The sequence below is a fragment of the Acartia tonsa genome, chromosome 4 (genome assembly GCF_053477335.1).
Source record: "Acartia tonsa isolate MP-2025a chromosome 4, ASM5347733v1, whole genome shotgun sequence".
NCBI lineage: Eukaryota > Metazoa > Arthropoda > Copepoda > Calanoida > Acartiidae > Acartia > Acartia tonsa.
In genome coordinates this window covers 20340235-20355958 of record NC_137263.1, presented here as the reverse complement: position 1 = coordinate 20355958, position 15724 = coordinate 20340235, and the positions used below count along the sequence as shown (strand labels likewise).

Below are 15724 nucleotides of genomic sequence, written 5' to 3'. Positions count from 1 at the left end.
ATTTATCGTTCATTGTCTTATACTTTAAGATATCTTCAAAAACCTAAAATCCATTTATTTTAAAATATAATTTGATAAAATCTAACATACTTTTCGATTAACAAAACCGGGGTGGAATAAACCAATCCAACACAGTTTCGAATCCGATTCGATAAAACCATTTCTAAAACGCAGTGAAAAAACGTGTATTGTAAGGTTTTATATAAAGTGTGGTAAATATGGTACTTGTAGGCAAGGACATCAAAGCTTTTAATATTAGGGGATAAAAATTTTAAAAATCTGGATATGGGAGGAAACTTATTTTACCCTCCCCCCAACACAAAATTTTTACCCAGGGTGTAATATTACACAAGAAGGTTTTTTCCTCTCTAAATTTTGTTTGGGGGGCGGTCAAAACCCACATTTTACATAACCATCAAATAAATAAATAAGTATATTTTCTTTGCAGTTTCACTATCATTGAAATTAGGTATAAAGTGTAAGTAGACTCTGTAATAGAGTTTGATAAGGTTGTATACAAGGTAATGTTGTGTCATTTCCTTCTCTCTTACTCATACACACACACATAACCACACAGACAAACATCACATAACTTCACAACTTCCCTTACATCCAAAAATTAGTAAATTTATACAGGGAGAGAGATGACATTGGGCTGTTTAAATCAATAGTTGGTTGGTTCATAAAGTTAAGTGTCATGATTGAACAGGACCAAAGTTTGTGGATGTTTTCGTCCTTGTATTAATGAATACAACAAAACCACAATTAAAAAAGCCTGAACTACTATGAGCCTGCCAATCAATAATCATTTATGTCTCTAAATATTTTATTTTTACAATAAATATTCATTTTATTCTATTTCGTAGTATATTTTACATTTATAATTATTATTAATTAAAAAGGAAATTTTTTATGAGTATAAGAATGAATAAAAACATTTTCCCACATTTTCCTTGATTTTTATCAAATAGAATAAAACAAGGATGACAACATCCATAAGTAGCGAAGCACAAAAATATGTATAAGAATTTAAAGATTAGTTGTCAAAAGCAAGTATTGTATATTAGGAAATAAATCACGAAACCTTTTCAAAATTTGTTATTAATTTCATAATATTTATATTTCAGTAATACGACTAACAGACTGACGGTCAAAGTAAATTACATACTGGATGCTCAAAACAACAGGAAATTTAATTTTGATATTTTTAACTACAAAAATTTTAAAAATCGGACCAAAAACACCAAAGATATGAGGAAAAATGTGAAAAATATAAAAACAGCAAAAAACCTGCAAAAAGGCAGTCTTACCACCATTGATGTTTTCTTGAAACGACAGGAAATTTAATTTTGATATCTGTAACTGAAAAAAAATTTGGAAATCGGACCATAAACAACAAAGATATGGAGAAAAATGTGAAAAATACAAAAATAGCCCAAAACCTGCTAAAAAGCGGTCCTATCGCTATTGATGTTTTATAGTTAATTGTGCTCCTTAATAATGGGAATGTTGTCAAAAAATTTCAGCCTTTTATCTTTTATAGGAGCCGAGAAAATCACGTTTCCCCCAAACTAAGACATACGGACATACAGACAGACGGACAGGCGGACATTTCAAATTATAGAGTAGCTTCGCTACTAAAAAGTTGAAGCAGATTTCAAAAGTATAGTCTATATAACTACCTCTCATTAATTTTTTTCCAAGTTCATACTTGCGGCTATGCCTTAAGAGGCTTTTTGGGGACATTTGATTGAAGGGTAAAAAGGGGGGGGGGGGCTTCGACCAATTTGGGGGGTATATTTCCCAAGGCGTTAAATCCTTTGGGACGGTGGGGGTGACCTGTCCTAAAATAGTTATAATATAACTACACTGTAAAGTAGATCATGAGATCTTAATATACAGACATAGACACAAACGCCCCGACATACTGTTATTTTTAGATAAGGATGTCATTCTTTGATTTTGTTTACAATTTCAATTTAAAACTAATTTGCAATGATAACCCGCGACCGTGGCTCAACACGTAGCGCTTCCGCTCGTCGTCGGGAAGGTGATAGGATCGAATCTCGGGCCAACACCGCGTCATAACTAAAGACGTTAAAAATGGTTCCCACTGCTACTATGTCAGATGCGCGACGTAAATAGTTAGAGTAGGGGGAATGCCTTAGCCCAAAACAGGCGCAACTCGTTACCATGCACAGTTGGGACTTCTCAGACAAAAGTCGTGCATCACAGAGAGTTGGTTGTCTGATGGGTGAATTGACGCTTTACACCGCAATCATAAGCGGAGTATGTTTCAAGGTGCGTGGAGAGAGGTCTAGTACCCGAAGCGACACCTAGCCCCCTAGAGTCTTAATTTGCAATGATTTTAAAATTTGCATTTTAGAGACTGCATTAAATACCTAGTAAAAATGGTCTGTAATTTTTAAAGAAATACGAAACACAAACAGACATCCTACCTTCTTTTAAAAAGGATAAAATATTGTTTTGGCCTAAATATAAACTAACTTATACAATTTAAGTAAAAATGATTAAATTTGAAAATATTGGCCATAACTTGGTCTCAACTTTAGTATACTTTTCATAATAGAAATATTATTACAGACATAAAGAGGGGGGGGGAGGGGGGTGTTATAAAACAGGTTATGTGTTATGGGAATTCTTCCCCCTCCACCTCACAACACTTTCAAACTCCCCTCTCCCTCCCCCTCAAAACGCCTCTGGCAAACTTTTAAATCCAACAATTTTAACTTTTGCCTCAAGTATTTTTGTTTATTTTAAACATATTGTTTCTTAAATTTTAAGCGGCAATACTTCTCTATAAGCGTGGTCTTTCTTTGTATATCTATAAAAAAAATGTTCAAATAACTTTTGTTTGTACGTGTGTTGGTGGAAAAGTTTGGACACTACTAGTTTGTAGTACCCAAATATATTAAGCCAATGAATAAGTGAACGCGTTTACAAAATTTTTGTGACAACTTTAATTTAAAGTCCAATGTTGATGTTCCCTCCCTCCAATGGCTACTTAATAGTCTTAATCTTAGTTAAAATATATGTGGATATCATGACAGGGGGAAAATGTGGTCATTTTGGTTGCTATTTCCTTTATCATATTGGTCAGTTCGTTCATCAAGTAGGAAGGAAGGAAAGGGGTAAAGGAGAAGGATGGGGGGATCGTTATTTTTGCCCTTTTCAAGTTTTAATTTCATAGAGTACATAATAATCTGGTGTAATATCCAAGTAATAATAAATCCATTCCTAAATTTCTTATGTACAGTAGACTTGTAATTAACATTTTTTTTTTTTTTTTAGAGTAAGTATGTTATCCCCCATAAAAACTACAAAAATAAAAATTTTATCTTAAATTCGTGAAAAACCCATATGTACATTGTACAAAACATATACTGTTAATTATATTATATTTAATTTACTTTAATTATATTCAAGTTAAAATAAAAAAGAATATTAAAAACGTTTAATAAACAATAAACTGTACATACGTCAATCTATAATTATAGTCAAGTTGAATAATTAGCTTCGCTACTCTATAAGCAAATACAAAAAAAATAGTAATCTACAAGGACGTCCAAGCTTTTTATGGGATGAAGGGGTGGTGAAATGTCGCGCATTTTTTTATCCCCTTAAATTTTAATTTTTAGTGTGAGATGTAACAAAAATTACCCGATTTTTTTTAAATTGAGGGTTTCAGATACCTCCAAACCTTGGCGTTGCCGATGGCCGATTCTGTGGGTTAAATTCTAATTTATTTCCAAAAATCGTTTTATTTGGGTTAAACGTCCCTTTACCAACCCCCCTTTAAACATCTTGGATACATTACTACATTTTAAAGGATTATTAATAAATCTTGTCACGATGATTAAGTACTATCAATTTTTAGAAGATAATTAATTAAGTTCAGCTTATTGAATATAAACCTTTATTTTTGTCAAAGGTACATTTATTTACTCTGATTTTTTTAGACTAAATTAGCAGAATCTCTCTCCATGCCATAAAACAAAATACCATGTAAGCGTCTTTAGATAGAGTTAAAAAATAGAGAGTACAGCGTTTAGAGTTTCCAATAGTCATGTATGTGTGTGTGTGTGTGTGTGTGTGTGTATGATGGTATTGGTCATGAAAAAAGAACATAAAACATTAGAATTCAAACAAAGTCATAAAATCAAAAATTAAAATTTTTATAACAATAAACAACCTCAAAGATCTGTCCAGGTAACCAAGAATAGATCACTATTGATCTTCCTACATTTCCCAAGAAATATTTTTAAAAAGGTATTCTGGATCCCTTTATTTCCTTGGACAGTTTATAATTAATGTTTGGTTTATTATTGCAGAGAAGCTATGCTGCTAAAAGCATCACCAGGAGTGTCCTTTTAAAATGATTTATTATTTAAAGAATCCGGCCTTTATGGAATTAATTATGCTTGTCCTAGGTATTCATTAAATCCAACTAATTCACATGATTAATCGATCAACAGAAAATCGGATGTACTGAATTTTAGTTTCCGAAAGTGTACCTAGCCTATGCGTCTTATCTCAATATTTACTACTAGCTAAAAAGCTTCAAACTAAATTAGAATTTTGAATGTATAATGTATATATTGTTTATAAATTATATCGCCTTTCCCTTTGGCCAGAGTAGCTTAAAATAGGTTTCGCAATATTTGGGATATCTGCTATACACATTTGGAAATTATTGAAGAAATAGGAAATCCATTTTCAGCACATCGAAAATTGATTACCCATTTTTTCCCTAATTTTCGAAGTTGTACGACAGATAACCCAATTATTGCAAATGATATTTTCAGCTACTTCGGTCGAAGGGAAAAGCGATATAATGTAAAAATGATTTATACTTTCAAAATTTTAATTTTTTTAATTTTTATCTTTTTGAAGCTTTTTTAGCTAGTAGTAAATATTGAGATAATCGGAAACTAAAATTCGATGTACTGAAATTTAGTTTCCGAAAGTGTACCTAGCTTCCGCGTTCTATCTCAAAATTTACTACTAGCTTAAAAAGCTTCAAATTTTAATTTTTCAAATCGTTTATACATTATATCGCTTTTCCCTTTGACCGGAGTAGCTGAAAATAGCGTTTGCAATAATTGGGTTATCTGCTGTACACATTTGGAAATTAGGGAAGAAATAGGCAATCCATTTTCAGCACATCTAAAATTCAGCTGAAATGATTAATCAGATGAACTGAAAATAGTTGCCGAATGTGTGCGCAGTTTCCTGAGTGTTTCCTCATCCTAGCTCAATATTTACTACTAGCTAAAAAAGCTTCAAACTTCAAAAAAAAAATCAAAATTTAAAAAATTCAAATTTATAATGTATAATGTATAAATCGTTTATACATTCAAATTTTGATTTTTTTAAGGGACTTGAAGATTTGTAGCTAGTAGTAAATATTGAGCTAGGATGATGAAACACCCAGGAAACTGCGTACACATTCGGCAACTATTTTCAGTTCATCATTAATCATTATATTGAGGGTGTTCCCATCTACCCGCTAAATATTAATATTCATTTTTTATCATACGACCTTGATCAAATTATGATCAACAATGGATTTTGATTTATTTATAGAAATTATAATATATTGAGATTTCCATTTGTAGAATAAAGCACACAAACTAAATCTATATGGGTTTAGAAGCTATGATTTATTATGATTCCATTAAATATTTATTTTTTTGTGTTTATGAGGACTGTAATTAAGCATGCATACTAATATTGCTAAAAATGTTTTTTAAATCAATTTTTAATAATCTATACGTTTTTTATTAGCCTAAGTAGTTAGTTGTATATATGTGTGTCCCGAAGGGTATTTTTTAAAAGCGAAGCTTTTCTATAATTAGGGTAGGTCCGTCCGTACGTCCGTCCGTCAGTCCGTCCGTCCATCCGTCACAGGTTAGAATTGTCTTATCGATTCCAAACTTTGCATGATGATTCCTGTAGTAGTTAGGTACAAGTAAGAAAGTGTAGCAACTCTATAATCAATACCAGAATGTCCGTATGTCCATTTTCAACATTTTCGATTTTTAACTTTTTTGAAAACAAATTTTTGTATGTTAAAATTCATATTCTTCTGATTTTTTGAAAACTGTTACTATTACAACAAGGCACAATGTTATAAGCAATCATCTCTATAAACAAGTCCCAAAAATGTAAGTATCCCATTATATAAAGTAGTAAGCGTTTTTTGTCTGTCCCGAAGGATCTCGCTAACTGCAAAACCGATTTTGTTCTCCTTTACAGTGAAGCTTCTCATAGGTCCTGGGAAGGTTTTAAACTATTTTACGGGTAGGTGTCTTCAGACCCCTCCACCCAAAAAATATTTTTTTTATCTTTTAGAAACTCAATTTAAAATGGTATGAGGTCGACTTTTCCCTCTCCTACCTTAAGTGCCCCTAGAGGCTTCTAGGGACGTAGCCGCTAGTGTCATTAAATAGTATTATCTATTTATGCAGTTTTGCAACATATTTACTTACAATATTGTTTGTACTGATGCATTAATATTCTGCTAATTCAGTTCTGACAATCTACAAGTGTTAATGTTCGTTTGTCCTTCCATTTCAGAACTTCGCTTTTATGGATGTTGGTCATCCTTGTTTTAAATAAATTGTAAGGAAGTCAATAAGGGGAGGGTAAAGAATAACACTCACTTAAATTTTTTTAAAGATATACTATTTTATTGGCGGCGTAATTGCCATGATTTTTGTTAAATAAGCGAAATAAGTGAGGAAATTGGTCACTAAAAACTTTGATTTGGAAAGCACCTTTTCTTAAGAATAGCGAACACTATAGCAGTTCAGGATGTCTTAACCAACAAACGAATACAACAAACTTCATTTTCAGAATAAAAACAATGACTATATTCTAAGTAAACAAACACTTTTTTTAATTATACCAAAATATATCAATAATGAATTAATACTCAGGGATCTAAAGGGATAAGACAATGGCCGATAAATTAATATACATCCCTAATGATGATACACAAAATTACCCCTTCCGTAGATTATTATTTGTTGTTGAAACGTTTGGACACTCAACTAAATGAACATTCAATAAAAGACCTCAAAGTTAGTAAGCCAACGAATAAGAAAACGTTACTATAAAACTTTGGGGTCTATTGTATTAAACAGCCAAAAGTCCCCTTCCTGCCTGATTATTATTCATACATTAATAAAGTTCTTAATAAGGAAAAGGTAATAAATAGCCAGCTCAGTTAGGCAGGGTGCAAAAGTGAATGAAAAGTTACTCTTCTGAATCGCAGAATATATTGAAAACTTTTCAGCGACAAAAAGCTAATCTTAAAATTGTTTAAGTTTTGTGCATAGATTAAAGCGGTGAGGTTAGATTAAAACTGTCTAGTTAGTCAAGGACAAGTTTCAAAGATAATTTTAAGAATATTTAAGTTTTTTGAAAGGTTAGGTACAGCGCAAAAAAACTTTATGATTTATTAGCAGTTAAGGTTTTAAGAGTTAAATATTAAGAACCTTTTAAATCTACTTTGGACAGATATAAAGCTTGCATGAAGTGAACAAGTTTGTGACATGATGTAACATATAATTAGTTATAACAATGGATATATATTATTTGGATCTTACACAAGATTTTCATGTACTCTGATAAAGTGAAACACGCAGCTGGCTAAAATATCGATTTCCCTCTTCAACTCTCTCTGCACAATCCCCTCCCCTCATACTAAATGAACGAACTGACTAATAAATGACAGGTGAAATAGCAACCTAAATTGACGACAGTTTTTCCACTGTCTTAATAAATATCCACTAATTTTCTCATTGGTGGAATGCTTCTGCTAGATAATACAAAAATAAGTTTAAACTTGACCCTATATTAGCGCTACTAAATAAAATTTATGATTTTGATTAAAACTTAATGCTAAATAAAATGGTGCTTTTTATCAAAGACCGATGATAGCGGCAAATCAAGCAAGGAAATTCAAGAAAATCAAATGAAAAATAATTTATTATTTCAGATTTGAACATTTTATAGTTCTTATAAAAATTACGTCATACTGGCCTAACATTGGTTAATTAAATTGTATACTACCCTGTTATTGCTTATTTAGTCCGTGTATTATCCTATCAATAGTCATTTATATTGTATAACTATTTTTTGCAGGCTCTATAAAAAGCTTTTTTCAGGTTACATAGAGGAGGGGGGTATTTGTGTGTTGACCTGCGCGTACAACCTGCAGCCTAGAGAGTTTGTAGACTTAATTGAAAAAATTGAATAATTCAGGTTATATAGAAGAGGGAGGTAGTTGTGTGTTGACCTGCGCGTACAACCTGCAGCCTGGAGAGTTTGTGGACAGTGTCAAGTGGTTTGTCAACACTACTGAAATATACAGAATTGTTCCTGGATTAACGGATTACAGGTAAACAATTATTTATTTACAAATCATTGTGCAATGCAATTTTAGAAAATCATGAAAAATTAGGTGGACTATCAAGTAAAAGAATAGAGAGGGCCAGGGTTAAATAACTGGTTGTTCACGGAATGGGGACCCTGTGCTGACTTTCAATTGGGTCTTTAAATATCAGCCAATAGAGTCGGAAATAAAAGAAAAAGGTTTCCACCTCTGTAACCAGGTAGTAGTCTGGGTTATACAATACATCTTTGCTTAAAAATTCACTGGACTGAAACCGAGTAAAATACATACTAAAAAACACAATTGTCTTTGGAAAATAAAAAAAATCCCCTCAGAGCCAACAAAACTGGAATTTAGATAAATCCTCATCATATTTTTAACTTTTTGAGGAAGCTCTTAATAGTGTCTATAAAAAATGACGTTATACAATACCAATGACCAATATGATAGGCAAATACACAGACAAAATTACAAGTATACATTTTAATTGACCAATGGTAGGCCAGCATGACATCATTTTTTAAGCACTATTTAACTAAAAGATTTCTTTTAGGGTTGTGACCTTCCGTCACTCTGGCGTGGAGCTGAACCTGGCACACTCAGGATTTCCCAGATCTGGAGAGCACAGACTAGCCATCAAGAATATTTCTAGATCTGCCTCTGGTCTCTATGCTTGCCAGGTAAACAACACAGGCTGGTCATAAAGAATATTTATAGATCTGACTCTGGTCTCTACGCTTGCCAGGTAAACAATAGAGGATGGCAATCAAGAACATCTCTGGATCTGCCTCTGGTCTCTATGCTTGCCAGGTAAACAACACAGGCTGGCTATCAAGAACATCTCTAGATCTGCCTCTGGTCTCTATGCTTAATTGCCAGGTGAAGATAAAAATATTTCTATATAATAAAAACGCATAGAATATAGCGAGCTTTCCTTATTTTTGAAAATAAGGGGGAGTTGTTTTATATGCATAATCCCAGAGGAGGGCTCTTACCTTGAGGGGATACCCTGTAGGGGCAAGAGGATTAGATTATTATTGGTTAAATCCAGTTTGTTGGAATTCCAAAGAAAGTTGACATAATTACCATCTAGATATCATAAAGGTAAGATTATCATAAAGGTAATCATCATGCAAGGTGTTTAGTGAATTGGTTGATTAAAACATTCCTCAGCTTATTTTTTTAGTTATTAACATGTAAAAGTATATGATGTACACAACTAAAATCTTTTTTTTCTTAGAAAATTTAGAAAGAACATTTGCTTCTACTGTCAATAAGAACTACAAAAGTAAATTGAAGATTAATCTTAATCCTCAAGTTTTCTTTCCTAAAAAGTAAAAAGTTTTGTTTTTGTAAATAATGATTGGATGCTTCCCTATAATAAGTTTTTGCCAAGTTGTTGTAATTTCTATTTTTCCCTGACAAACCTGAAGGTTTGGTTCTGATAAATATTTTCAATAGTTTGGGTGTGTGGGGTATCAACACCCTCCCTAAAAAAAAATTGTATACCTGCATTCTCCTTTTACATACTTTTCAGTTTCACACCCTCTGGTAATACTCTTAATACGCCACTTTGTCGAATATTTATAAACAATAGCTAATTTGTACGTCGACATTATGACCAATTACAATTCTTGAGTTATATCAATATCTTAAGTGTCATGTGTGACGTCATAAAAATACATCTAAAAGCGAAGGATGAGGGGAGAAGTGGAAAAGGAAATCCCTAAAAAAGAGATGGATTTAGACGTATTTTTACTATGTCATACATGACACTTTCCATATCTCTTTATAATATGATTACCATGTTCTTATGTTGATATACTAACAGCACAAAAGATTGACAGGTACAACTGTGCAAATAAAAAAAATGAAATACAACCCAATGAATATTAGAAAACGATAATGTTTTAACTGCATTAATTTTGAGGATTGCTGCACGGGCAAAAAAAAAGTTCATCGCACCCTGGCCTAGCTGGTGGTTGTTGGCAAAAAAACAGAGGGAGGGGGGGGGGCAGGGATCTAAAGGGATAAGACAATGGCTGATAAAATGATGTACATACCCAAAGATGTTACACAAAATTACCCCTTTTGCAGATTTCAATTACTTGTTGAAAAGTTTGAACACTCAAATTATTGATTTAACTTTGGGGACTAGGGTAATAAACAGACCATGCAATATCCCTTCCCTCCCAATGTCCCTATTCGTTGGCCTAATAACTTTGGGGACTTTAGTGAATTTTGATTGGTTGGGTCATTAAGTGGAGTGTTTAAACGTTTCAAACACTAATTTTAATCTACAGAAAGGGGTAATTTTGTGTTTCATTATTGGGGGATTTACATTAATTTATCAATTATTGTCTTATCCCTTTTAATCCCTGCTAGAGGATACACAATAACAAGAAGGTGGAACTTTCTTGTCAGAATGAAAAAAAAATAACTAACTAATTCTCTGACCAAATACAATGGATTTCAGATTGTTTAGGTTGAGCAGCCGGGCTGCGGGCTGGGGCCATAAATCAAAATTTTGTTGAAAATAATGCATTTTTGCATTTCTGTTTTTTCATGGTTGAAAATCTAGATAATGCACTAATTAGATATGATAGAGTAGATACAAACAGAATATTACTCACTAAATAGAAGGGCATTACAAATAATATTTTTTTATAATTATAAATGCTTTTTTTAAATTAGATATATTTTTTGTGATTTTAAAAAAGTCGGTCGGTTTTACTCTTTTTGCAATCCATTAAAATCAATTGACTGACTACTTATGCTTTTGAACTGTCCACTTAAATAACGTACCAACCCTCATTAGGGATTAGAAATATATCTTTATCATACATTCAATTCTTGTGTGTGAAAATCTTCCTTTTGTAACTAATAAATAATAATTGTCAAAAAAATTTAGAAATGTCGTAGTTCTTTCCTTCCATGGAAATTAATATTCTCCAACGGAAGATCCTTAATTAAAAATGAAGTTTTTATATCAATTGTTTATCACTATATATTTCAGGGAGCTGAAGGGACAAGACAATGGCCGAATCCCCTAGTAGGCTATTATCACACCAAAATAATCCCTTCTCAAGCGTAAAATTAGTGGTTAAAACGTTTGAACACTCAAGTTTGTAAACCAACCAATCAAAATTCACTAAAGTACCCAAAGTTGTTAGGCCAACGTAAAAGAAAACGATTTTGTAAAACTTTGAGGACTAGTGTAATAAAAACAGCCCTGTTTTCTCTGATACATTTATTCAAAGGAAAAAATCTCGTTAAGGAGGATATTAATAATATCTCTTCTGGTTGAGCTACTATTAAGTTAATCCTTTTCTTAGATGCAGTGCACTAGGAAAATATATATCTGTATAGCCAGGGAGGGAGGAGACATTGGGCTGTTAATTACACTAGTCCCCAGAGTTTAATATAACGTTTTCTTATTATTTGACTTAACCCTTAACAGTCGGGCCCCTTGCCGCACCTTAATCGATCGGGGGGAGGGGGGGCGGTCACCATCCCCCCCCCCCCTAGTATCTCAGAGGGCTAAACATTTTTGTGCAAGTCCCCTGATTGATAATGAATTTCCGACTTTAAGTAAGTCAAAGTCCATTTTCGCTTACTTCACCCTTTTATTTAACAACCTTTGGTTTTAGGTCCTTTTTTACTTAAAAATGTTTATCTTTATTTAAATTTTTTATTGGAAATATCAAATACAAATTTCAGAGGCCGCAGCTGTACTTGGCAGTTGCCAGCCGCTGCAGTCGGCGAGAAACCGGCGGCGGATCTTTATCTTAATACAATATGTAGACATATGTAGGAACCTTTTAAAGATTTCTGGAGACCTGGAGGATCAGGACCGGCAGGATCATACCTGGAACCTGAAATTGACTTGAACACCTGTATTTCATATGAGGATGTACTACTAGAGGATATTTTGTATTTTGACAAGATAAAATGCTTTGTTTAAGTCAAAAAAATATTTGTGTTCTTTACCTGGATGGCACTGCCAGGTTTGCTGGCATCCTGTGCCCGCCAGGATGGAGATATTCCAAAAATTCCAACTCTCAGTTATGTGTCATATCCATACTTAAAAGTCACGCAGTTTGGGCTCTTTATCTTTCACACACAGAAAATGAGATAGAAAAAAACCCGACCGTTAAGGGATAACAACTTTAAGGACTTTTATCAAATATTCGTTCAAAAATTGAGTGTACCAACGTTTCAAATAATAATTGTAATATACAGAAGGGATAATTTGGTGAATTATCATTTGGGATGTAAATCATTTTATCGGCGACTAACTTATCCCTTTATATCCCTGAAATATATCTGTATATCACTGTGGAGTATTTTGACAACTAGGTATAAAGTTGTTTCAATTGAATAAAAATGAACTAAATTCTCTTGAATTCACCCAGTAATTTGTAGAAAGGGAAAATGTAGGACAGACGGAGAGACATCATTCTACTTTATATTATCTAAACTGTGTCAAAAAGAACTGAATTAAAATGTGTCATTAACATGTGTGTTGGGGGGGTATGTTTTTTTACGGACGATTTCTTTTTGGGATAAAGGTGGTACCCTCCTCCAAAATAGTAATAAACGTTCCCAGGACCTTTGTGAAGCTAAATTGTAAAGTAGAACCCCAGCGGTTGAGCGTTAGCGAGATCCTTCAGTGCAGACTGACAAACAAACACCTATAGAAGAGTTTTAAAATACGTACAAGAAAGCCCGGTCTAACAAAACTGGTATTAATTTTAGGATCTTATTTTAATATTAATGGAAAATTTCTGTAATACGATGTTATACATGATTTTTCAGTATGATTAAGAACTTGTTCTAATTCAGCGGATTTTAATCGGTTTCGAAGCCATACTGGAAAATTTATTCCACTGTGATAAATATATTTATATGTTCTTTTTTTGCATGCAGAGTATATGGTTCTTCATCAAATAAATAATAACTAGTTTTATTAGCTAAGCTACTCTATGTTTGGAGTTTGGTTCTTCATCAAATAAATAATAACTAGTTTTATTAGCTAAGCTACTCTATGTTTGGAGTATGGTTCTTCATCAAATAAATAATAACTAGTTTTATTAGCTAAGCTACTCTATGTTTGGAGTATGGTTCTTCATCAAATAAATAATAACTAGTTTTATTAGCTAAGCTACTCTATGTTTGGAGTATGGTTCTTCATCAAATAAATAATAACTAGTTTTATTAGCTAAGCTACTCTATGTTTGGAGTATGGTTCTTCAACAAATAAATAATAACTAGTTTTATTAGCTAAGCTACTCTATGTTTGGAGTATGGTTCTTCAACAAATAAATAATAACTAGTTTTATCAGCTAAGCTACTCTATGTTTGGAGTATAGTTTTTTTATCAAATAAATGATACGGGATCATTTCTAAGGACATACTTACATGTTTAGTACTTGATTATAGAGATGCTTTGCTTATAAAATTATACTTTGTTGTCCTAGGAATCAATATTAAAAAATCAGATCAATCAGTTTATATTATCACATAAAAATTTGTTGTTAAAAAAGTTATAAAAAGAACAACCTGAATAAATGGACGTACGGACATTCTTGTTACGATCATAGATTTGCTATGCTTTCTACATCGTACCTAACTACTACAGGACTCACCACGAAAAGTTTGAAATAGACTGGATAATTCTCATATGCTTAAACATAAAAAGCTATCCATTCCAGACGGACGGACCAATCCTTATTGTAGAACAGCCTCGCTTTTTAAAAACTACAAATAATTTATCTTTCTTGTTTTATGTTTTAGTATAATATAGATATTTATATAAATTTTTCAGGTTACAGAAGGGAAGCCACCATTCCATACCGAGGAGATGGGAGCTAAAATTACAGTTTTTGGTAACTTTTAACATATATACTAGGTCAAACATGTTCATACATAGCGTGGCAAAAACAAGCTAAATAATATATTTAATAGGGCTAAAATAACGATTTCCCCATATACCCACTTTACCCCATACCCTTCAAAAGGATGAACGAACTGACCATTAAACGAGTTGCATGTTAGCACGACAATGAACGACCATATTTCCCCTGTCATAATATACACATATATTCTACATTCATTAAAAATTCTGCTGGTTAATTTTAAACAAACAAATATTTACTTCTTTTGACTTATGTGTTGAAGTACATGTCATTGCTATAGAATAGCTTCGGTCCTCCTCTCTCAACCGCTAACAAAACTTTTATAAACTCATATATTTAAAAAGTATATTAAGTTCATGTCATATTTATATAACAGTTTCGCTCCTCCTCTCTCAACCGCTAGCAAAACTTTTATAAACTCATATATTAAAAAAGTATATTAAGTTCCTCTCCTCAAAACCTTTTCTAATTTTCCATTATGAGAAACTTCTAATGGTATTAAAGCTCTACAATTAGAATAGATTTATTTTTCATCTGAAGATGCATTGTCAGGAATAAATAGGATTTTTTCTAATTAAATCACGCGAAAAGTGCCCGAAAAGTAAATTTACTTTTTGTAAAAATTCCCCCAAGAGTATTAAACCTCGGAGGCTCGGACATTGAATTATTTTTTTAGGCTTATAACCTTGTGTATGAAAATTTTCTGGATGGGGTAGGTGGAACAATAACACCCTCAAAATTTTTTATCACTCTCCCATTTTTTTGGAATGTTCTTGCCCAATAATCACAGTAAAGGCTTGATATTTAATTATATTCATGTACTAAATATTTTCAGCTTAGATTAAGGGCCCAGTTTAAATATCTAGAATACAGTCGTGCAATCAAGGGAGGTTTCAAGTTCACAAATGAAATAATAAAATCCAAGTCTTTGATTGTAAGATTCAACATGTAAAAGTTATTTATCGCTGCGTGTTATAGACAGCTTTCCGTGGATATTAAAATGAAAAGTTATAAGATTAAAGCCAGTTTTGTTCAACCCTGAGGGGCAGGAGTCCCGGGCTACCAAAACTGGTATTAATTTTATGATATTTATTTTAGTATTCGTGGAAAATTATCTGTAATACGATGATATACATGATTTTTCTGTATGGCTGAGAACCGGTTCTAATCTAGCGGATATTAATCGTTTAAAAGACAATGAAATTATGATGAATCAGATCCCTTTAATAACTGATCAATCCTATTTCTCTAATCCTTTCTGGAAAACCTAATTTTCATTGAACTTTTACCCCCCTCTAAAATGCACATATAGATTCTTTCATATTAACAAAGAAGTTGGTCAATTATAGCCCTTTTCATTGCATAAATTTATCATAAAGTCTTA

At 32.4% G+C, this 15724-nt stretch overlaps 1 protein-coding gene across 1 annotated transcript in view; it reads left to right on the top strand.

Annotated features, from left to right (window-relative positions):
- The window catches only part of LOC145318265 (uncharacterized), a 48471-nt gene that overhangs the window by 19169 nt on the left and 13578 nt on the right, over positions 1-15724 (top strand). Inside the window, exons 2-4 of the mRNA XM_080159585.1 lie at positions 8293-8428; positions 8976-9102; positions 14250-14310. Coding sequence (XP_080015711.1) covers positions 8293-8428; positions 8976-9102; positions 14250-14310 — 324 coding nt within the window. The remainder of the gene's footprint in view (positions 1-8292; positions 8429-8975; positions 9103-14249; positions 14311-15724) is intronic.